A 23,632-nucleotide genomic window follows, 5' to 3' on the forward strand; every position below is an offset into this window, starting at 1 on the left:
TATGATATTCGGTGGATAAAATCTTTAAAAAATGGAGAATTGATATCGAATTTTTGAATTTCTTGGGAAGAAACATATGAAATAAAGGAGAGAGGGGCGGATGCAACTTCAGGGAATTTTCAATATTCACTCCAAGGTTACGAAAAGTTGTTTCGGTAAACTTAAAAACATCTTAGAAGTTCACAATAATGTTCCACAGAACAGATTCTAAAAGTAACGCTTGAAGGTTGTTGGTTAAGGAAGTATGGCTGGTTAAGTAACTATTGAGGTTAATTTAGAATAAAATCAAAATATTACCTGAAAAATGAATCAATATATTGTTTTCCATTTCATAAACAGTAATTTTTTACTACATGTTTCCTGCATTAAACTTTACTGTTAAACTATAAATATTTTTCGTAGTGTATAAATAAACAGCCTAAAAGTATACTATATTTTAAAAGCAAGTAGAAACAGTGTTGTCGACAACAGTGTTTTTTTTTCTATAGACGTCGTTAAACAATAGCTGTTAAGTTAGGAGTGATTTTTGGAATATTTGACCAGTTTGTGTCGTTATTTTAATTTCAAATGTCACACATTAAATTGATAATCTCACCTTTAACCCCTCAGTTTTTGTAAAACGTCATATACATATTTATAAATAAACATTTCTAGAAGTTTTGCAAAAACCGTGATAGACTTTAAAAAAATTTAAAAATTGTATTAAAAATATGTATGTTTTCTAAAATTTATCAAAGGATTTTATTGTAACATATGAGCGCTTCCTAATTTTATAAACCTTTTCATTTTAATTCCAAAAAATAACTTTTAAAAATATTATAAAAATTAAACTAACACAAAAAATTTCTTCACTTTAAACTTATTTTGTCACTGGTCTAAACGTTACTAAAATAATTAATTAAATAACAATTTTCTAAAGAACCCACAACACATGTCTTTAGACCTAATTGGAAAAAAAAAGATAAACATTTTCAATTCCAACTAAACCTAGAGCGTCTGGTCTAATGTACTCAAATGAAAAAAAAAAAAAAAATTATCGCCAACCATTCGCCATTCATTGTATCATATGTGGCAAAACTTGATTTGATTGATTTGTAAATGATTAATTATGAATTATTTTCCAATTAACACTTAATTTTAAATCACAACAAACAAGTTAACTTTTTTACATTCAACAGTACAATTATATTAATAGATAAAACCTCCAATTATTCAGATGCCTTAAGAAATGATAAGGAAAATATTTTATATATAAAATTATCTTTTACATAAATTGCTATATATTTTTTTTTCGAAATTTTTTGAAATTTCAACATTTGATGGATAATTTCCAGAAAAATGAAAAATCAGTTGGCTGGTTGCAGTTCAACGGAAAGGGCTGTTTAATTTAATTGGGAAGAGAAGTGTGAAAATTATATATATATTTTTTTGCTTAATTAAGGGTGTGTTTTAAAATATTTTTAATTAAATTTAACAATTTAAAATAATTAAAAAATATATTTATTTCAGAGTTCAATTAACGGCTTCATCATGGGGGACATGTTTCGCAGTGAGAAAATGTCCTTGTGCCAAATCTTCCTGCAACCGGAAGCGGCCTATGCCTCTTTGGCTCAGCTGGGAGAGAGTGGCTGTGTACAATTTCGTGATGTAAGTGAATTATTTTATGGATTTTGTGTTATATTTTCGGAAATCTTTTGTCAGAAATTTTAATATTTTCGGAAAATTTCGACTTGGGTCAGTTTGTTGAGTCAATTTATATGGGAGCTAGGTGATCGGGGACCAGTGTCCCCTACAAAATACTGCAATGACCTCGCAGACGGAAACTAGCTCTTTTTCTAAAGTGTAGGATATGTGTTCCATTCAAGACTCAGATTAATCTGTGTAGAATTTATCGAAAGTTTTGAACCGATTGCATATCTTTACAAAATTTTGGGAAGGATATTGTTTGGTCGAAATTCACGGGAATGTTGGCAGCAATGGTGTCAAAAGATTCCCTTTTTACAAAAATCTCTAATATTCTTTTCATTTCCACCTCTTTCCAATTTCCAGATGAACGAAGGCACAACATCGTATCAACGCAAATACGTTTCGGAAGTAAGACGCTGTGATGAATTGGAGCGTAAAATACGTTTTGTAGAAAATGAAATCAAAAAAGATGGTCTCCAAATGCCCGAGCTAACAGAGATACCCCCCGCACCCAAACCCAGGGAAATAAACGATTTGGAGGCACATTTGGAAAAGTGTGAAAAGGAAATAACGGAATTATCACAAAACGATGTAAATCTTAAGTCTAACTTTTTGGAATTAACCGAAATGTTAAGGGTTTTAGAGAAAACCCAGGGATTCTTTGCCGAACAGGCCGTCGTCAATATGGAGTTGAATAAACAAAATGAGAATTATCATCACGAAGCCGGTGGTCATTTGGGTTTTGTGGCTGGTGTAGTGAGTCGCGAGAGAGAGTATGCTTTTGAGCGTATGCTATGGCGTGTGGCACGTGGTAATGCTTATGTGAAGAGAGCTCCCTTGGAAGAGTCCTTAAAAGATCCCAAAACTGGCAATGTCATGTATAAGACAGTGTTTGTGGTCTTCTTCCAGGGTGAACAATTGAGAAGTAGAGTTAAGAAGGTATGCACTGGATTCCATGCCTCCATGTATCCCTGTCCCAATGAGCATGAAGAACGTGAAGAAATGATTCGGGGTTTGCGCACCAGAATCGAGGATTTGAAAGTGGTTTTGAAGCAGACCGAAGATCAACGTACTTGTGTCTTGGTGGCGGTCTCTAAACAACTGGCTGCCTGGGAGGTTATGGTTAAGAAAATGAAGGCTGTCTATCACACCTTAAATATGTTGAGTCAAGATGTGACCAGCAAATGTTTGATTGGTGAATGTTGGGTTCCTACCCGTGATCTGGACAATGTACAGGCTTGTTTGGCGGAGGGTTCTGTAGCGGTGGGCAGTACAGTGCCTTCTTTCGTGAATGTGATAGAGACTGATGATCGTCCACCCACCTACAATCGCACTAATAAATTTACCAGAGGTTTTCAAAACCTTATAGATGCCTATGGTGTGGCCACTTACCGTGAAGCTAATCCTGCTCTATACACTTGCATTACCTTTCCCTTTCTATTTGCTGTGATGTTTGGTGATATGGGTCACGGCTTTATATTATTACTCTTCGGTGCCTGGATGGTTTTATGGGAAAAATCCTTGGGTCGCAAAAAGGGCGGTGAAATTTGGAATATTTTCTTTAGTGGTCGTTACATTATCTTGCTTATGGGTATTTTTGCTGTCTACACCGGTTTCACCTACAATGATTGTTTCTCCAAATCCTTTAATGTATTTGGTTCGACCTGGCGTGTGCGTTACAATAGAACTACTGTATTAACTAATCCTGAAGGTCTTACTTTAGATCCCACTACCGCTACCACCGGGGTTTATGTGTGGGGTATGGATCCTATTTGGCAGTTGGCAGATAATAAGATTATCTTCTTGAATACTTACAAAATGAAACTGTCCATTATTTTTGGTGTCCTGCATATGGTATTTGGTGTTTGTATGTCGGTGGTGAATTTTGTGTACTTTAAGCGTTATGCCAGTATTCTGTTGGAATTTTTACCACAAATCATATTCCTTTTGCTGTTGTTCGGTTATATGGTCTTTATGATGTTCTATAAGTGGGTAAAATATTCACCTACCTCCACCTATGAGCCAGATACACCCGGTTGTGCTCCCTCTGTGTTGATTATGTTTATTAATATGATGCTGTTTAAGAGCAGTCCTCCCTTGCCAGGTTGTGATGAGTTCATGTTTGACAATCAATCGACTATCGAAATGGCTTTTGTAATTGTGGCAGTGATTTGCATTCCCTGGATGTTGATTGGTAAACCTTTGTACATTAAGCACACCAGAAAACATAAACCAGTGGTGAGTTGATTTTAATTATTTTAGCTCCCCAAAATTTATATTTCCCATTCCATTCGCAAGCATCCTGAGGATTTCACTTCCACCGATACTTTAGAAATGGTAGAAGGTGATACCGCTGTGGTGGTGGAAGTTATACAAACTTCCAATAAAGATGCAGATGCTGGTCATGATCATGACGATGAACCCATGAGTGAAATTTGGATTCATCAAGCTATTCATACCATAGAATATGTGCTAAGTACCATTTCTCATACGGCCTCCTATTTGCGTTTGTGGGCCTTGTCCTTAGCTCATGCTCGTAAGTTTGTTTTTTTCTTAAACAGTTTAAAGATTTTGTTAAATTGTTTATAATTTTCTTTAGAATTATCTGAAGTTTTATGGACTATGGTTTTGTCTTTGGGTCTGCAGCTTAAAGGTTATACTGGCTCCATAGGTCTCTTCTTTATTTTTGCCATTTGGGTTTTCTTTACTCTCGCCATTATGGTCATGATGGAGGGTTTGTCTGCCTTTTTGCATACTTTACGTTTGCATTGGTAAGTTAATTATTAATTTGTTTATTATTATAAATAATATTAATTAATTTTATTTTCTCTTTAAGGGTTGAATTCATGAGTAAATTTTATGAAGGCGCTGGTTATATTTTCCAACCTTTCAGTTTCAAGGCCATTTTAGAGGCTGAAGACGATGCTTAAGCCATTAAAATCAATTGTTAAATAAAGTTTAATATTTGAAAAAGTCTTTATTTTTTAAATTATTCCCACCAGATTTTTATATTATTTTTAAATTCTTTATGTTTTTTGGAAATTTTTCTCTTTAGTCTTGAGAAATAAACTGAATTATGCTGTCTAGACAAATTCTATAAATTGGCTTGCTCAGCCAATTTGACTTTATAAATGAGAAATACCCTACAATCAGATGAAAATATTTCGTTAACCAATCAATCGGTCATACATGAATTTTCACTTGAAATTCATTTTTGCACTCAAACACCGATTTTTCGCTGCAAATTTGAATTTTCATTAAATATTCAATTTCCAGCTAAAAATTTGACTTTTAATTAAAAAAACCGATCTTACAAACTTCTAACTAATTTCGCTTTTACGTGATTAAATAGTTAGATAAGTAGTTAGTTATGTGAACATCTGCCGTGTTGGCCTAATTACACGGTGGTCTCTTTTACCCACAGGATGAGCTTTTGTGACGACTCTCCGCTTCGACCCCATGTCAAATCATTACAAGGAAAGACCGAGGATATGCAATCACACCAAAATGGGGTCTTTCATCCAGGTAACAGTCCCCGGGGGAATCTCAACCGGGACAGTCGTGCGCTTATTTGCCTGTGTTTCTAGTGAGAATCGAACCCACGACCTCCGGTCTAACAGACTAACACGCTGGAGGCACATGATTTTAACTTCAAATGTCTCCAAAGTCGACTTAATCAAGTGCTATTCTTTTTTCTTAGCCTCTAGACACGCAAATTTTACGCGTTTTATGATCAAAATAACCCTCAACAAGTCTTGAGAATTTACAAAAAAAATTAAACACCACAATGTTTTAACACGTTTTTGAACTTGTTTCCAAAAAAAATTATAAAAAAACTGCAACTAAACTTCAATGAACTCTCTTTTACAAAAAAAAAAAAAAAAATACTCAACTTTATGCTGAAACAGCGAAAGTAAATTAATACCACGAATCAACGAATTTCTATATAAACTTAAAATCTACTTTAAATTTAATTAAACTAGAACAATTATTAATAATAAATATAACAAATAAATGAAAAAAATAGTGACATATTAAACATTAACTTGCAAGTGCAGAAAACATATCATAAAACAGTTGAGTTAATAAAGTTCAACAATAAAGTGTTACAAATTTATAGATTAAAAAAAGAAATAAATCTTAAAGGGCCTTTTTAACATGTCCTGGCTCCGGAGTATATTTTTCTATGGTGTATTGCAGCTGTTCGCCCATTTTGCAGTCGCTGATGTTATAGTGCAATTGAATATAAATCGTCCCATTTATGATGTCAGTGATAAATTTGTTAGTTTTTCTATTAAACCCGAGGATTTATATAAAGCTTTAGATGGTTCTAATAGGTGAGGTGTTCATTTTAATTTGGAATACAAGTGCAACCCATAATTATTCTAATCTTGATTTGTGTTTTAGAAAAACTATAACCCGCATGGCTTCTATGTTGAGCCATTCGCATGTTAAATTTGTGGGTGATTTCTATTTTGCTTCTAAAACCGAGGGCATACGTTTGAGAAATCCAACGAAAATTGTTTGGAAGGGTTTTAATAAGTGGACCAAGTATGTATTTTTCTTCGAGATTATATTATGTTTAATGGTCTGCAGACTTAGCCTATAGACTCTTCTATAGTCACGATTATAGTCTATTCTATAACTTAGACTATAGAGTAGTTATTATTATAGTCAAGACTATTGTCTAGTCTACAGTCAAGACTGAAGTATAAACCATAGACTAGACTATAGTTTCGTCTATAGTCAACGATAGAGTCAGTCTATAGTCTAGTTTATGGCCAAGACTATAGTCTAGTGTCAAAACTGTAGTCTAGTCTAGAGTCAAGACTATAGTCTAATTTATAATCAATACAATAGTCTATAGTCAAGACTATAGTTTAGTCTATAGTCAAGACTATAGTTTAGTCTATAGTCAAGACTATAGTTTAGTATACAGTCAAGACTATAGTTTAGTATACAGTCAAGACTATAGTCTAGTCTATAGTCAAGAATATAGTTTAGTCTATAGTCAAGACTATAGTCTAGTCTATAGTCCAGACTATAGTTAAGTCTATAGTAAAGACTATAGTTTAGACTATAGTCTAGTCTATAGTCAAGACTATAATTTAGCCTATAGTTTAGTCTGTAATCAAGACTACAGTTTAGTCCATAGTCTAGACTATAGTTTAGTCTATAGTCAAGACTATAGTCTAGTATATAGTCAAGACTATAGTCCAGTCTATAGTCAAGATTATAGTTTATTCTATAGTCAAGACTATAGTTTAGTCTATAGTCAAGACTATAGTTAAGTCTATAGTCAAGACTATAGTTTAGTATATAGTCAAGTCTACGGCTTAGTTTATAGTCAAGACTATAGTCAAGACTATAGTTTAGTCTATAGTCACGACTATAGTTTAGTCTATAGTCAAGACTATAGTCTAGGCTATAATCAAGACTATAGTCTAGGCTATAATCAAGACTATAGTCTAGGCTATAATCAAGACTATACTTATATACTCTATAATTAGGACTATAATCTAGTCTATAGTCTAATCTATTGTGAAAACTATAGTCTAATATATAGTCAATACTATAGTCAAGTGTAAAAAGTCTACAAAAAATATTTCCATTTTTTTTGCATTACACTTTCAGAGCCGTAAATTGGTCGATGATTATACCGGTACCCTATAAGCCCGACAATTGGGATGCCATGCAGGCTTTGAAAATTTTAAATACTTCTCATATGGTGGGTATAGATGAAGCCATTTGGCAGTTGGGCACAGGTATGCATTAATTTATAACTTTTCTTAAGATATTTCAGTTAATCTAAAAACATTACATTTAAAATATTTCAGATTTCGGTACCTCTCGGGCTGCAGACTATGCCAGTGAATTGAAGACATTTAATTTAATGGTGGAATCATTTAAGCAAACTGTTACCAATTGGCAAACTATGGGTGCTGATATATCGGCTGGCAGTAGTCCTGAGGAAACCAAACGTTATGTTGAACTGTCTAGGGATTTGAATGTAGCCTATGGATGGATACAGTAAGTAGTTTTATTTATTTGAGAGATATACAGACATCTCAACTTCTCTAACACATTTCTTCTTCCAGATCTGGTGATATGTTCTCTAGTGTAGGTTCAACCATTTCCGATCGTGATCCGGCTCTTAAAGTTCTTTTCAAATCAAATGTTCCCGTTTGGCTGTCTCTACCCAAAAAGAAAGTTCTCTCAACACATCTAGATGATGAGGTGCTTGATGGTCTTAGCTGGGCTCAAACTATGGGTGATGCTGCCAATGTGGGTTTTGAATCTATTTTTAAAACTCTATCTCTCGATGATTTAGAAAAACCCAAATATGGTTTCTATGTAACGGCTCTGTTTAAGAAAATTATGGGTTCTCGTGTCTATCCTGCTCGTCCTTTGGGTGTATTTGGTCGCAACAATAAACTATACACTCATTGTGCTAATATGGTATCGGGCGGTTTGGCTTTTATGGTGGTCAATAAACAAGAGCTACCTTTACAGATTGCCATAAGATCCATGAATAGATTGCAGGATTCTGAGGTGTGGCAATATGCTCTCACCATGTCTAATGGTCATGTTATGTTGAACAATAAGAAGTTGTCGGTAAATACTACTCTCATACCTGAGATCAGGAGAAAACATACCAAGTCCATGTTGCAATTAAAGACGCCAGGTTTGTCAGTGAGCTTTTGGGTTTTGCCCAATGCCAACTTGGAACACTGTCAATTTACTGAAGTCGAGACTCCCGTAGTGCCAGCAGAAGAGACCAATCAAAAAATTAAACGTTATTCCTCCACTGATCGTTTGTTAAAGGAATTAATTAAAGAATCCGCTAAACCACCTCTGTCACCTTTGGCCAGTCTTATAAGAAGACATCGTAGATCGGTGGATAATGAAGACAGATTTAAACGTTTTGTTTTAGAAGGCAATAGGGATGAGATTAAACCTTTGACCAACTTTGCCGAAAACATTGTACAAGAAATGAAAACACCCCTGAAAAGAGATATCTTCTCACCAGACCGAAGAATTGCGGCCTTAAGTTGGTTAGGCAACATTTTTAAGGAACCCTTTAGCTTGGATTTGCCTTTGTTAAAGAGAAATGCCCGTCAATCGGATGCCTATACAGGACCCTTCTTTATGACACGCGATGGTAAGAAAACTGCTTTCACAAAAAAGATCACAGAGATCAGAAAACCCGAAAAGAAAGTAAATAAACTTCCTGTCGAAGATCAAGAATTTGATGAGGAAAAATTTTTTAAAAATGTGGGCGTACAACCCGAACCGGAATATGTTCGTGTGCCCGAAGGAGATGTGTTCTTGAGTAAAATTGCCTCTTTAGATGGTGACGAAACAGATGAAGAGCTGAAAATTGAAACAAAAAAGGCCAATAAAGCCAAGGCCCAGACTAAAGAAATTGTTAGTGAAATGAAGCCTTTACGTCTATTACCCACTGAATTCTTTGAAGCCTTACCTGCCAATCCCATCAAACCAGTGGCAAATAAGTTGAACATTGGTTCTGCCTTAAATTCCCTGCTTTTCTCTGATCCGTTTGGCAAGAAATATGGCAAATCTAACAAAAATGTATTTGCCAAAAATTTCGATTTAAAAGAAGATCCCATTACAACGGAAATTGTAGAACCAGAAATCCATAAAGATTTGGATATAGATGCCGAAACCAATGATGTCGATGATTTTGAGCAGGCTCAAATCGATATAACCCAAAAAGCTTTAAAGAAGAAAGTCTCAGAAGAGGAAGTCGATGAAAGTAAGGAAAAAGATGTAGACGAGTTATTAGATGCTGGCGAGGAAAAGACTTTGGAGAAAACTAAACCTTTATATTCCAATTTTCTTTCGTCCGACAATTTAAATTTATTTGGTGAATCCTCCAAAGGTGAAGCAGAAGAGGAGTTAAACGCCGACAATAAATCTGTACAAACTGATAGCTCTACCAAGACTAAATTTGACGAATTACCCTGGTGGGATTTATCAAATACACGTTTAAAGCGCTCTCTAGACACTCGTTATCCAGCCGATTCATGGCGTAATAATATGATCAGTAAAGATGAAGATCCCATAACAGCGGCCGATGAAATGTCACCGATACGTTTGCGTCATTTTGAACATAAAGTCGAAGAAGTTGTTCGCTCTGCTAACAATAAAAATAATAAAAACGATGACGACAATGATGATGATGGTTCAATTGGAAAAAGGATTGTTAAGACTTTTAAGGAGCAAGTAACTAAGTTAGTGGATATTTTCTCGCAACATGTAAATGAGTGGTATAATACTTTGACTAAACAACTGGATAGTCCAGAGGAAAGCACTACCGAAGGAAATCGTATAGCGTAAGCTGAGCTTTTTAATTAGACAGAAAGGGTGAATTTGAAAGAAAAGTAGTTAAAATTTAAATTCTAGTTATTAGAAAATATGTATATTTGAGTTATTATTTTAATATTTATATTATGTTTAGAGTTGTATTATCTACTAAAATTATTTATTAATCTTTATAAAACATTGGTGAAGTAATTGTGTAAATAAAGTATATGAAATCGTTAGAAATAGAAATGTTTAATCTAATTTTTAGCCGGCAAGCAAGCATATTTAAATAGCAATCGATGATCGCGACTCTAATAACTAGTCCTAGTTAGAGGAACTTAATATAATGCACAAAGTCTATCATCAGGCTACTATTTGTCAGAATCTCTGGTGAAAATGAAATCAGCCCTTGTACTGACCGACTACAGTAATACTAGTTAGTTGGTTACCTAGCTAGTTAGTAATTTATTAAGTTAGTTACTTAGGTAATTCCTTTCCATGGTATAGTCTAGTCTATAGTCTAGTCTACAGTCTAGTCTATAGTCTAGTCTATAATCTAGTCTATAGTCTAGTCTATAGTCTAGTCTATAGTCTAGTCTATAGTCTAGTCTATAGTCTAGTCTATAGTCTAGTCTATAGTCTAGTCTACAGTCTAGTCTATAGTCTAGTCTATAGTCTAGTCTATAGTCTAGTCTATAGTCTAGTCTATAGTCTAGTCTATAGTCTAGTCTATAGTCTAGTCTATAGTCTAGTCTATAGTCTAGTCTATAGTCTAGTCTATAGTCTAGTCTATAGTCTAGTCTATAGTCTAGTCTATAGTCTAGTCTATAGTCTAGTCTATAGTCTAGTCTATAGTCTAGTCTATAGTCTAGTCTATAGTCTAGTCTATAGTCTAGTCTATAGTCTAGTCTATAGTCTAGTCTATAGTCTAGTCTATAGTCTAGTCTATAGTCTAGTCTATAGTCTAGTCTATAGTCTAGTCTATAGTCTAGTCTAGTCTATAGTTTAGTCTATAGTCTAGTCTATAGTCTAGTCTAGTCTATAGTTTAGTCTATAGTCTAGTCTATAGTCTAGTCTATAGTCTAGTCTATAGTCTAGTCTATAGTCTAGTCTATAGTCTAGTCTATAGTCTAGTCTATAGTCTAGTCTATAGTCTAGTCTATAGTCTAGTCTATAGTCTAGTCTATAGTCTAGTCTATAGTCTAGTCTATAGTCTAGTCTATAGTCTAGTCTATAGTCTAGTCTATAGTCTAGTCTATAGTCTAGTCTATAGTCTAGTCTATAGTCTAGTCTATAGTCTAGTCTATAGTCTAGTCTATAGTCTAGTCTATAGTCTAGTCTATAGTCTAGTCTATAGTCTAGTCTATAGTCTAGTCTATAGTCTAGTCTATAGCTAGTCTATAGTCTAGTCTATAGTCTAGTCTATAGTCTAGTCTATAGTCTAGTCTATAGTCTAGTCTATAGTCTAGTCTATAGTCTAGTCTATAGTCTAGTCTATAGTCTAGTCTATAGTCTAGTCTATAGTCTAGTCTATAGTCTAGTCTATAGTCTAGTCTAGTCTATAGTTTAGTCTATAGTCTAGTCTATAGTCTAGTCTAGTCTATAGTTTAGTCTATAGTCTAGTCTATAGTCTAGTCTATAGTCTAGTCTATAGTCTAGTCTATAGTCTAGTCTATAGTCTAGTCTACAGTCTAGTCTATAGCCTAGTCTATAGTCTAGTCTATAGTCTAGTCTATAGTCTAGTCTATAGTCTAGTCTATAGTCTAGTCTATAGTCTAGTCTATAGTCTAGTCTATAGTCTAGTCTATAGTCTAGTCTATAGTCTAGTCTATAGTCTAGTCTATAGTCTAGTCTATAGTCTAGTCTATAGTCTAGTCTATAGTCTAGTCTATAGTCTAGTCTATAGTCTAGTCTATAGTCTATTCTATAGTCTAGTCTATAGTCTAGTCTATAGTCTATTCTATAGTCTAGTCTATAGTCTAGTCTATAGTCTAGTCTATAATCTAGTCTATAGTCTAGTCTAGTCTATCTAGTCTAGTCTATAGTCTAGTCTATAGTCTAGTCTATAGTCTAGTCTATAGTCTAGTCTAGTCTATAGTCCTGTCTATAGTCTAGTCTATAGGCTTGTCTATGGTAGTTAGTCGATAGCCTAGCCCACCATGTCATCAGGATACCCATGATATCCACCACATATTCCACTGTATAGCCCACCCTACTGTTTTCTTAAAAGCAATTTACATATTTCTAGTAAAAATTCAAGTTATTACAGTTTGTAATGCATCTCATAATTTAGTCTGAAAAGTATTAAATATTAAGCTTCTCTAATTTTAATTAAAGTTTTTCAAATATGTTTTTTAATGAAAATAACACAAAAACTTAAAAAATCCTATTAAGATTTAAAGAGAGATCTTACATCCCTCTCTTCTTAGTTGAAAAGAAAAACAAAAGACTTAAGCAACAAACTTGCTCAAGCATAATAATCAAGAGATGAAAACTTAATAGTTATAGTCAACTAATGATCATTATTACAAAAGCCCTTTTAAAAACGAAAAGCAGAGAAAAAACGAGAACTAAAATCAAAAGACAAACAAATAAAAATTACAAAAAAATAACTACAATAAATTTCAAATGAGAAAGAAGAAAAAATAAAAAAATTTACTTTTTGCTCTCTGCCTGTTATAACAATGCAATCTCAGCATATTGATCGTAAACAACAACAAACAACCTGTTGTTTTGAGAAGAAGAAAAAGCATTAATAATACAACAACCAAAAAGACGTGGCTTTTTATTATTATAAGTATATTTATTGTTAAAGTGGGGTTTTTGTTGTTGTAGTTGTTGCTATTAACTGGGTTTTTGTGTAAGATACACTTATAGAGACGGGGTTTAATACACTATTTTTGACCAGTCTTATACAAAACGTTCAAGGCGAAGGTTGTGAAAAAGTTTAGATTAAAACTATAAAAGAAAGATAATTTAAAAAACTACTAATTTATAATTAATTAATATAAAAAAATATAAGGTAAGTTAACAAGTGGTATTAAGAAAAAAGTTAATATATATAAAATAACAAAAAGAATTAAATATTTTGAAAACATATAAAAAGAAAATTAGACTATAAAAGTTGAAATGGAATTGTATATTTTTGGTTTAAAACCCAAATTAAAATATTAGCATAACAATTACAAATTCAATTCAAATTGCCTTACTTTTTTATTAATTTCTTAATTATTCATTCATTAAACAAATTCATGTATTCTTAAAGATATTTTCAAAAACTATTCTTTTTTACATATTTTTCAATGACGTGGAAGTTTTATTCATTCCATTATTTACTAGTATGTACATCATTGTTCCCTCTTTTCCTTATTAATTTTTTTTTCGTGTATATGTTCATTAATGATCATTATTATTTAGCTGCTGCTTCTAGTTACATTTTCTTCTTTATCTTTTGTAGTTTTTTTCTTCATCTTGTGTTCCTCTTCTCTTCGACATTGAACTTAAATAAACTTTATTTTATGTATGAGATGTTTTCAATATGTATCTGTCATTTAGTTTCCCATACATACATATATATATATAAATTATTTACTGACAACAACAAATTCAAAACATCTAAAAAAAATTTCATAACAATTTGATTTTTTTTTTAGTCAAAAAAATTTTGTTTTTGTTTTTTTTAGTGAAAGTGTTAAATTGGACTTTGTTTTAACAGACTTCTTCAATTTTTTGTTTTGGTATTTTATAAATTTTAGTGTTTCTGTTTGTAGTTATTGTATTTGTTGTTGTATTATCAATACTTTAACATGACAAAGGTATTGTATTACAAATACGTCTTAACCCGTTAAAGTCCATATAAAAATAATAATTTGGGACAAATAGCAAACATAAAGCTATGTATAGGCGGCTGTCAGAGTTTACAATATTGTCAGATCAGGCAGCTTTATATAGGCGGCCGTCAGATCTTACAATGTTGTCAGATCTTGCCATGTACAGACAATAAAATATTGTTAGCAACAAGTTAATTCTTAGTTCGGACGATTTTAAGAAAACCTTACAATTTCATTACCAGACAATTGTCAGATTATATGCCAACAAAAATTGTCAGTTTAAATTGTTGTCAGATTGTTGTATGAGAAATATTTTAAAAGAATATTGCACTCGAAATTTTAATCTTATCTTAAAAATTTCTGATAGAATTATTCAAGATTGTGATCATGTGTTCCTCAGACAATTGATTTCAACAAACACACATACTGTATAACTCGCTACAAATTTGGGATAAATAGCAAACATAAAGCTATGTATAGACGGCTGTTAGATCTTACAATGTTGTCAAATCTGGCAATATACTGACAATAAAAAATTTGTTAGCAACAGGTCTGTTCAGACTATTATAAGAAATCCTTACTAAAATTGTTGCTAAATAGCTAACATAAAGCTATGAACAGACGGCTGTCAGATCTTACAATGTTGTCAAATCTGGCAATATACTGACTATAAAAAATTGTTAGCAACAGGTCTGTTGAGACTATTATAAGAAAACCTTACTAAAATTGTTGCTAAATAGCAAACATAAAGCTATGAACTGACGGCTGTCAGATCTTACAATGTTGTCAAATATGGCAATATTCACACAATAAAAAATTGTTAACAGGTCTGTTCAGGCTATTATAAGAAAACTTTACAGTTTCATTTCCAGACAATTGTCCGATTGTCAGTTTTCACTGTTGTCAGAATGTTGTATGGCAAAAGTTGCCAGATCGTATATTATTAGCAAGTGTTGCCAATAGAAATTATTTCTCTGTCAATGATGACATTATGAAATGCATAAAATTTCCACATCTGACAATAAAATTTGTCAGATAATAATCTTACAATGATCTGACAATGGCAGCGTTATGTGTTTACACGATTGTCAGATGTTTGACAATATTATTTAATTACAATCTACTGGCTATGATTTCTCTGACAACGTTTCAAGGAAAAATTGTATGATTCTACGATTGTTAGACATTTCTCTGACAACATTGAAGTCGATTGAAGTCAGGGATGGATGGATGAATGGAACAAAACTATCTTAAACTGATTTCATTAGTCTTTAAACCTGTCAGTAAACTAATTAATATATAAACTGTTAAGATTTTTAAATTCATTCTTTTGAATATTAAATGATCCCATAAAATTTAGAAAGTGAACCACTTTTAAAATTAACATATCAACATCATATATATCAGTCAGTTAACAAATCCCTTTAGCAGGCATGGGGGTAATGATTACACAAAGTAATTTATTACATGGTTAATTACAAGTACTTGTTATGTGTAATTGAGTAATAACCAATTACAAATACTTGTAATTGTAATTGAAAATGTGTAATTGACCAATAACAATTACAAGAAATTGTAATTGGCAAAACCTCAACTACCATTACAAGTAATTGTAATTGTCAAAACTTCAATTACAATTACAAAGAATTGTAATTGGTAAAGCTTCAATTACAATTACTTCAAATGTAATTGTAATTGAAAATGTAGTCATTACCCCCAACCCTGCCCCTTAGTCATAGACTAGACTGTCTAACTATTGCCTCCCTATGGACTAGTCAACTGAGATGTCTATAAACTAGACCATTGAGTACTCTAGAGACAATAATACGTATTATATTGGTCCGACGGCTAATTCATAAGGTAGTTTATAAACTAGTCATTAGGATAGTCCAAAGTGCTCAAAATTGCACGTAAAAGAACTTTAAATTATATAAAATTTTAACTATCGGATAAAAAATGTAATCCTAACAATTTGGCGGAGACGACAAGCTTGTGAACATTGTATCAGAAGTACAAATTTAGATTACTATTTCAATAGAGAAATAAATTTAGAATAGTATAATGTGAATCATTGCTGAACAATTGGAGGACTTGTGGGGTCTTTCAACTTAACATAAATGCAGCTACATTTCTTTTAATAGCTAACAGTTTAAACACACTGTACCCTAATGGTCTGAACACACATTACAAGGGTTAACATAAGTTTGAAATCACTTATACACTCACAAACAATATTTATGCAATGTAACTTAAATATTTAACATATTTATTAAAATTACATTAAAAATAAATAAATAAAAATGTTTAAAATCAAAACTTAAGAAAACAGAAAATCGCTTAAACTCACAAAACAAAACACCATGACATAGAAACACACAAAATGTTTTTTTGTTAAGAAATCATTTTTCTGTTTAATAAAAACAAAAACAACAAAAATTAATAAGAGAGTAAAATGTAAAAATAAATTTAAACAAGTTTGCATAATTTAAACCAAAAAAAAAATTATATAATTTTTTTTACCAAAAACCTTAATAAATACCAAAAACAGAAGAAGACATAAGTATTTTAAATAAAAAAATATTTGAAATTTTTTGTTTGTTCACATTATACATATTGTTGTTGTTTGCATATTAATAAATAAATAATTATAATGAATATTTTATAGGATGGGCCTAATATTGGGCTGGTTGCCAAACGATTATTATATGCGTGATATTTGTATTATCGCTTTTATATCAGCTCTAGTGGCCACACTTTTAAGTTTACGTTTTATTTACGTATTACTGCGGGTAGATGTTTTACGGAGGTAAATTTTCTTAATTTTATTAACAAATACCCCCCAAAAAAAACCTGGCTACTCCCGCTTTATAACTTTTTTTCATCTTGTTTAAATATGTTTAAAGGAAAAGAAATTCCCTGATTTGTAAAAATTATAATTTGTATATAATTATATTTTTTTATAATTAAAATGTTATTATTTTTATTTACTTCTACTACAATATACTTTTCTAGGTTGTTTATAATTTTTTGTTGGATTTTTAAGTTAATTAATTGTTTAATGTTAACTCAGTAGTTTGTTTTTTTTTAGTTTTTTTTCTTTTTTGTAGTTTTGAAGTGTGTCTAAAGCAATTTAAGTTTAGTTTTAATTATTTTTTTTTTCAAGTGGAGGTCAGTGTCGTCTACTATTTTAGGTTAAAGAGTTCAAGACTTTTGGACACATTTTTAAACCTTTCCTTTTTGTGTTATTAGTTTTAAAATACTTTACCACAGTATATTTTAATAAAACTATGTAGTTTTGTTTTTAATTACGAATTATCTTCTTAATTTTTTTCTAAATTATTAAAAAAAAAATCCAATTTTCCTAAAATTTCAGATAAATTTAAAGATTTTGGGATTAAGTTTGATTTTGTAGATAACTAGCTATACCCACCCAGTGTACTTCACTACCCTAAAAACAATAGTCTAATAGTTTCCCAGATATGCGACTTTCTGTTTTTAATTCATATAAGAGGTGCAACTCCGTCCACTTCTTCCCTAAATGTTCACATGGATATCAAAGTTGTTCGTATAAAATTTTAAGCTTCTAGTTCTGAAAGTTTCTCAGATATACGAATTTTTGTATATGATTCATATAGAAGGTGCCACGCCTTCTATTGATGATTCGCCCATTTTTTGTATTAAATACTCATTTGATACTAAAGTGGTATCAAAAAAAATTTTGAGGACTCCAGGTGTTATATTTTCTCAGATATGCTAATTTTCTTTAGATAGGACATGCCACGCCCACTTTACCTAGGCCGCCTATTTTAACCACAAGTGTTTATATGGACATTAAAGTTGTCCATACAAACTGGAAGACTGTAGGTGCATTTTCTGAGAAATGTGGCTTTTAAAATTTATTTTGTATGTGGGCAAAATGCCACGCCTTCTTTAAATTTCGAAATAAAAAGTAGCCTATAGTTCCTTTCAGGCAAACAGGAAGACGCTGTTCATATACATATATAGATTTTGTATTAATTATTTGTTTAATTTTGCAATTGTTTACTTAAGAAATAACTGCATAATTTACTACTTTTTTAAATATTCAATATTTTGAATAATTAAATTTTTTCATAAATTTATTAGTTCACAATATTATTGTCTAGTTTTAATAAATAATGAGTTTCTTTTGTTGACCAAAATCCAAAAATATTAGTACATAGAAGTTAAAATATACTGAAATTATTTCTAGCTTAAAAATTTTGTTCATTATTTGCCAATTTTATTAATTTGGTTATAAAAATAGCTTTTAGCAAAATTAGGTAATTAAAGTACTTAAATATCAAAGTTCAATAAGACTTAAGAATAATTAATTAATATTTAATAATTTTTCTATGAGAAGTGCGTTGTTAAATAGATTAATACGTAAAAAGTTTAATAAAAGAGAAAAGTTAAAAGTGAGAATCTAATGTTAAATAATTTACAAATTACATTTCATTAGTAGTAGTTGTAATTGAAGTTTATCTAATTCATATTAATTTTAAATGTATAATTTTTCAGTTAAAATTGTTTAATTGGAAAAAAAGTATTTCGATTATAAAAGTTCCAAATATTCAATAAAAATTGCAATTACATTACTTTAAAAGCAGGCTTGGGGGTATTTATAAACTTTTCAATTACAATTACAGTTGAAGTAAATGTAATTGAAGTTTTACCAATTACATTTACTTGTAATTGCAATTCAAGTTATGCCAATTACATTTTTTTTGCATTTTACAATGATTTGTAATTGTAATTAAAGAATTTCTAAATTGAAGAAATTCCAAATACAATTACTTGTAATTGTGAATTTTGCCCACATGTAACTTGTTATTATTAATGCCTAAATTACAATTAAATGTAATTGGTAAACTTCAACTACAATGACAATTAGCTGTAATTGGCAAAACTTCAATTACAATTCTAAACAATTGTAATTGGTTACTACCCAATTACACATTACAAGTAATTATAATTTAGCATGTTATGAACTACTTTGTGTAATCACAACCCTTCAAGCCTGATTAAAAATAATGGTAATTGAAATATTACTAATTACAATATTTCAAATTACAATAACTTAATTATAATAGTTATAAAGTTCACTGCATTTTTGTATTCATTACTATTCTTTTTTTGGATTATTTAATTGTAATGCAGCTATTTTCCATTACTATTATTCAGAAAAGTAATCATTATAACATTTTAATTCATTACTATTACTTGCTCAGAAATTTAATAATTGAAATTACTTGTAATTACAAATTAATAAATTTAAACTGCAAGTAATTGAAATAGATTTTTTGTTCAATTACATATAACAAGTAAGTTTAAGTTTTAAAAAAATTTTTTACAATTACATTAGTAATTGGCTAATAATGAATTACTTAATGCAATTCATTACCCCTTAAGCCTGCTGAACTTTGATCTTTTTTTAAAAAGAGCTATAAATATTAATTAAGAACTATTAATATTATTTTTAATTGCTTATCTTTAAAAATGTAATGCCTTTTGATTTGTAATTAATCAATTCTATTAAATCTATAAATCAAATATAATTATATATGGTCTGACCCCTTTTATAATTTTAAAGTACGTCTATGGTTTAACTGTTTTTTTAAACGACCTACTAACAAATTCATATAAAAAAAATGAGTTATTTAAAAAAACAATTTTTTGTTTTTCAATTGTTTTTGTTATTATTATTGTTTTAACTGGTATTTAAATATACATTTTTAAATAGTCATGATTGCTTTTTATACGTTTTGGCTTAACTGGTACTAAATTAAGTAAAATGTACTTTATACGGTCTTACAATGACGTACTGTTTATCATATTTCTCATACGTTTTGTTTCTTTTATTAGAAAATAACTATTATAAAGGTACTTTAATTTAACGATTATATTGTTAAATGTTTAAAATAACAACAATTATATTATGAATTGTATAAAATTATTTATTATTCATAATGGAATTATTAGCGAAATATATTAATTTTGATTAGAAAAAAACTGGTTTAATAGTTCAAAAGAATTTTATGTACAATTTATTAGTGTTTGTTATTAGTTAAATAACTTTAAATGTTTTTGAAATAAAAAAATATCGCTAAGATTCCCCTGAATGGAATGTGCTCTGAGGAAAGAATTTTTTTTTAATTATTTTAAGTAATTCATTATAATGGTCAATTACAATTACTTTTATGTAATTGAAGATTTTTCAGTTACAATTACTTGTAATTGTATAGGTAGTGCGGAAAATATTGACAATTACAAGTAATTGTAAATTCTTCAATTAAAATTACAATTAATTGTAATTGGCAGGGATAGTGTTTAATGATTACACAAAGTAATTTATTACATGGTCAATTACAATTAATTTTCCAATTACAATTACTTGTAATGTGTAACCGCCAATAACCAATTACAATTACATGTAATTGTAATTCAATTATTGCCAATTACAATTATTTGTAATTGTTGTTGAAGTTTCCAATTAAAATTACTTGTAATTGTAATTTAAGTATAACTAATTACAAATTAAATGTAATTATAAGGAACAAAATTCACAATTACAATTAATTGTAATTGGCAAAACTTCAATTACAATTACAAGTAATTGTAATTGGTAAGCCTCAATTACGATAACTTTAAATGTAATTGTATTTGAAAATTACCCTTCAAACCTGGTAATTGATTATTGCTCAATTACACATTACAAATAATTGTAATTTGGAAATTTAAATTTCAATTACAATTACTTCAAATAAAATTGTAAAACATTGAAAAAAGTATCTAGAAATTCTATCTTTGTTGTCGTTCCCCGGCTTTGGTTCTGCTTTACAAACTCCCTCAAATAAATCCCCTTTAAAACCACAATAAACTAATAATTTTCTCAACTATTTCTCTAATTATTACAGACAATAATGGAAGGAAAAACTGTAATCATTACTGGTGCCAACAGTGGTATTGGCAAGGAAACTGCCCGTGATTTGGCCAAACGTGGTGCTCGTATTATTATGGCTTGCCGTAATTTGGAAAACTGCCAATGCTGTTAAAGGTATAAAACTCTTTAAAACTTCTACTATAATATACAAAGTTATTAATTTTTAAATTACTTTCCTGCCAACAGAGGAAATTGTCAAGGAAACCGGCAACAATAAATTGATTGTCAAGAAATTGGATTTGGGCAGTTTTCAAGTCGGTACGTGAATTTGCCACTGATATTGTAAAGAATGAAAAGAAAATCGATGTTCTGATACACAATGCCGGTATGGCTTTGGCCTTCCGTGGTCAAACCAGTGAGGATGGCATTGAATTGACCATGGCTACCAATCACTATGGTCCATTTTTGTTGACTCATTTGTTAATCGATGTTTTAAAGAAGAGTGCCCCTGCACGTATTGTTATTGTAGCCTCTGAACTGTATCGCTTGGCTTCAGTGAATGTTAACAAATTGAATCCTATTGGCACATTCCCCGCTGCTTACTTGTACTATGTCTCCAAGTTTGCCAACATTTACTTTGCCCGTGAATTGGCTAAACGTTTGGAGGGATCTGGTGTCACCGTTAACTTCTTGCATCCCGGTATGATTGATTCTGGCATTTGGCGTAATGTACCCTTCCCCTTGAACTTGCCTATGATGGCTATTACTAAGGGTTTCTTTAAGACTACTAAGGCTGGTGCTCAAACTACCATCTATTTGGCTACTTCCGATGAAGTGGCCAATGTTCATGGTAAATATTTTATGGATTGTAAGGAGGCCACTTTAAATGCTGCCGCTATGGATGAAGAGAAGGGCTTGAAGATTTGGGAAGAATCTGTGAAAATGGTCAAATTGACTCCTCAGGATCCAAAGATCTAAGTTTATATTGTCTAGAGACTGAGTGTAATTTTTTTCTATAAGTAGGTTTGTTTTATTTTAATTTGTAATTTGTGGTATCTGCTGCAGTCTTTTAAAAAAAAAAATATTTACTTTAAGTTTTACTTTTTAATGACTTTTTTTAAATAAAAAAAATAAAAAAACAAAAAGGTTGAATTTCGATTTCTATCAATGTGATTTTTTCAAAAATTCTTAATGAATCCGTACTTGAATCAAGAACATATTTTTTACTTGCTTTCAGAAAATCCGTACTTATTGTATAGACACCCGGTATTAATCGGTAAACAGATCTTAAACCAATATGCCCCAATCTGATATTGTCAGACAATTTAAGTGGGACACCACAATACCAAATTTCTTAGCACCACCTTCCAATGGATCCATCCGTCATTTTAGTCAATCAGTTACAACTAGGGGGGATGTTATTCAAAATCAATTCCAGATCGGGAATTTGATTTCTAGAGTTGTATGAGAGAACCTACTTTAAACAATTGCATAATTGAAGTGATTCGATGGTGCTTATCTATAGAATCCTTTCTTAAACTAATATATGGCAATTAAACCAGGAAAACATTTTTATTAATTAAAACACTGTAACAATCACAAATTTTAATTTTCTGAGAACCATACAAATAAACAATTCACAAACGTTTTAAAAGAAATTCGATATTTTCAATCAAAAATCAAGTACATTTTACAAGCAACAAAAATAACAACTACATGAAATACAAAGTAAAATTACATACAAAAATTTTAAGAAAAAAAATCAAACAAACTGGTTTAAAGCAGAACCAAAATTAACTCATAAAGGATATTAATGAATAATATATCCTTCAATGAACACATATACAAAGATACACAAAATACTCTACCATATATAGATTATCAAAAGGGAATAAAAGTTCCCACACTCTCGAACAAGTCATAAACGCAAAAGTTCAATCACTAACTAACACTCATACACACGAAAGCAGTGACATTTATACTCTCACAAACAGTGCCTCTTACAATTACCTGTTGTTGGTGCTGCTGCCGTTTGCAAACATTGCAACCGCAACCATATCAAAAGTAGATCTGCCAACAAAATGTACAAAACGTCTGGAGACTAAATTCCCAAAGGACAACAGGATACCGAAAAAGAAGAAAATTAAATGCTGAGAGAAGATTAACAGATAATGAAATTGGCCACAATAATCAAAATCATGAGGATGATGAGTAGCACACACAACTTATACACACACCCCTTTTCAACACTTCTTGTAATTCAATGTGTTGAGCACATAATTATAGAGAGCCAGAGATATGTAGGTGATGGCAATAACTTATTAGTGGGTTTAGATATTAAAGGAATGAGAATGGTACACACGAAAAGAAATTGTACAAATACTTTTTATCAATCAGAAAATATTAGATTTCGAATTTGTTTTTTGGTTTATGAATATAAAGAATGTGAAATGGTTTATCAGCAGGCCGGTTATCGTAATAAAAATTTCAGAACATAAGGGTTTTCAGATAAGTGTTAGCAGTCCATGTGACCCAAATAACCTCAATCTTACCATTAACGGAAACCCTCAATATTTCGATCAATGTCTCCCTGCAGATTTTCTTAAATGGCGGATCAAAGATCTGTCAAGGCTGTCAAACCTTTACTTTATTATTCACTTGAAGAAAACTCCAGATGATCGGATTCTTAAGTTACTAAAAAATCAGAATATGAAAAGGATGTGATTGGACAGAATATCGGTGATGTTCACAAAATTTTATATGAGAACACAAGGTATTCAATTCTTTTGAACGTGCACTAATCTAGCCTATTCTATAAAAACATTTAAAGATCAGATATCGGACAACACCAGAATATGAAAAGAACGCCAGAGCGGAAACCAAAGAT

General features: G+C 30.9%; 2 protein-coding genes and 1 pseudogene across 2 annotated transcripts; all 3 read left to right on the forward strand.

Moving 5' to 3' along the window:
• The first annotated feature begins 1,340 nt into the window (after nucleotides 1-1,340).
• On the forward strand, nucleotides 1,341-4,654 carry LOC119613190 (V-type proton ATPase 116 kDa subunit a1-like). Its single transcript, XM_037969136.1, has 6 exons — nucleotides 1,341-1,442; nucleotides 1,510-1,647; nucleotides 2,050-3,924; nucleotides 3,985-4,222; nucleotides 4,286-4,457; nucleotides 4,523-4,654. The coding sequence occupies exons 2-6, from the start codon at nucleotides 1,531-1,533 to the stop codon at nucleotides 4,614-4,616; spliced, it is 2,496 nt and encodes an 831-aa protein (XP_037825064.1). The 5' UTR covers nucleotides 1,341-1,442; nucleotides 1,510-1,530; the 3' UTR covers nucleotides 4,617-4,654.
• A 1,190-nt stretch (nucleotides 4,655-5,844) lies between these two features.
• LOC119613195 lies at nucleotides 5,845-10,047 on the forward strand. Its single transcript, XM_037969141.1, has 5 exons — nucleotides 5,845-6,023; nucleotides 6,094-6,237; nucleotides 7,321-7,451; nucleotides 7,524-7,716; nucleotides 7,785-10,047. Exons 1-5 carry the CDS (start codon nucleotides 5,845-5,847, stop codon nucleotides 10,045-10,047), a joined length of 2,910 nt encoding a protein of 969 aa, XP_037825069.1.
• Nucleotides 10,048-20,783: 10,736 nt separating this feature from the next.
• Nucleotides 20,784-21,872, forward strand: LOC119613193 (annotated as a pseudogene).
• Nucleotides 21,873-23,632: the final 1,760 nt, after the last annotated feature.

Source organism: Lucilia sericata, unplaced genomic scaffold (assembly GCF_015586225.1).
Source record: "Lucilia sericata isolate MDLA Ls3-8-SP2 unplaced genomic scaffold, ASM1558622v1 Contig002002F_arrow, whole genome shotgun sequence".
In the NCBI taxonomy this organism is placed as follows: Eukaryota; Metazoa; Arthropoda; class Insecta; order Diptera; family Calliphoridae; genus Lucilia; species Lucilia sericata.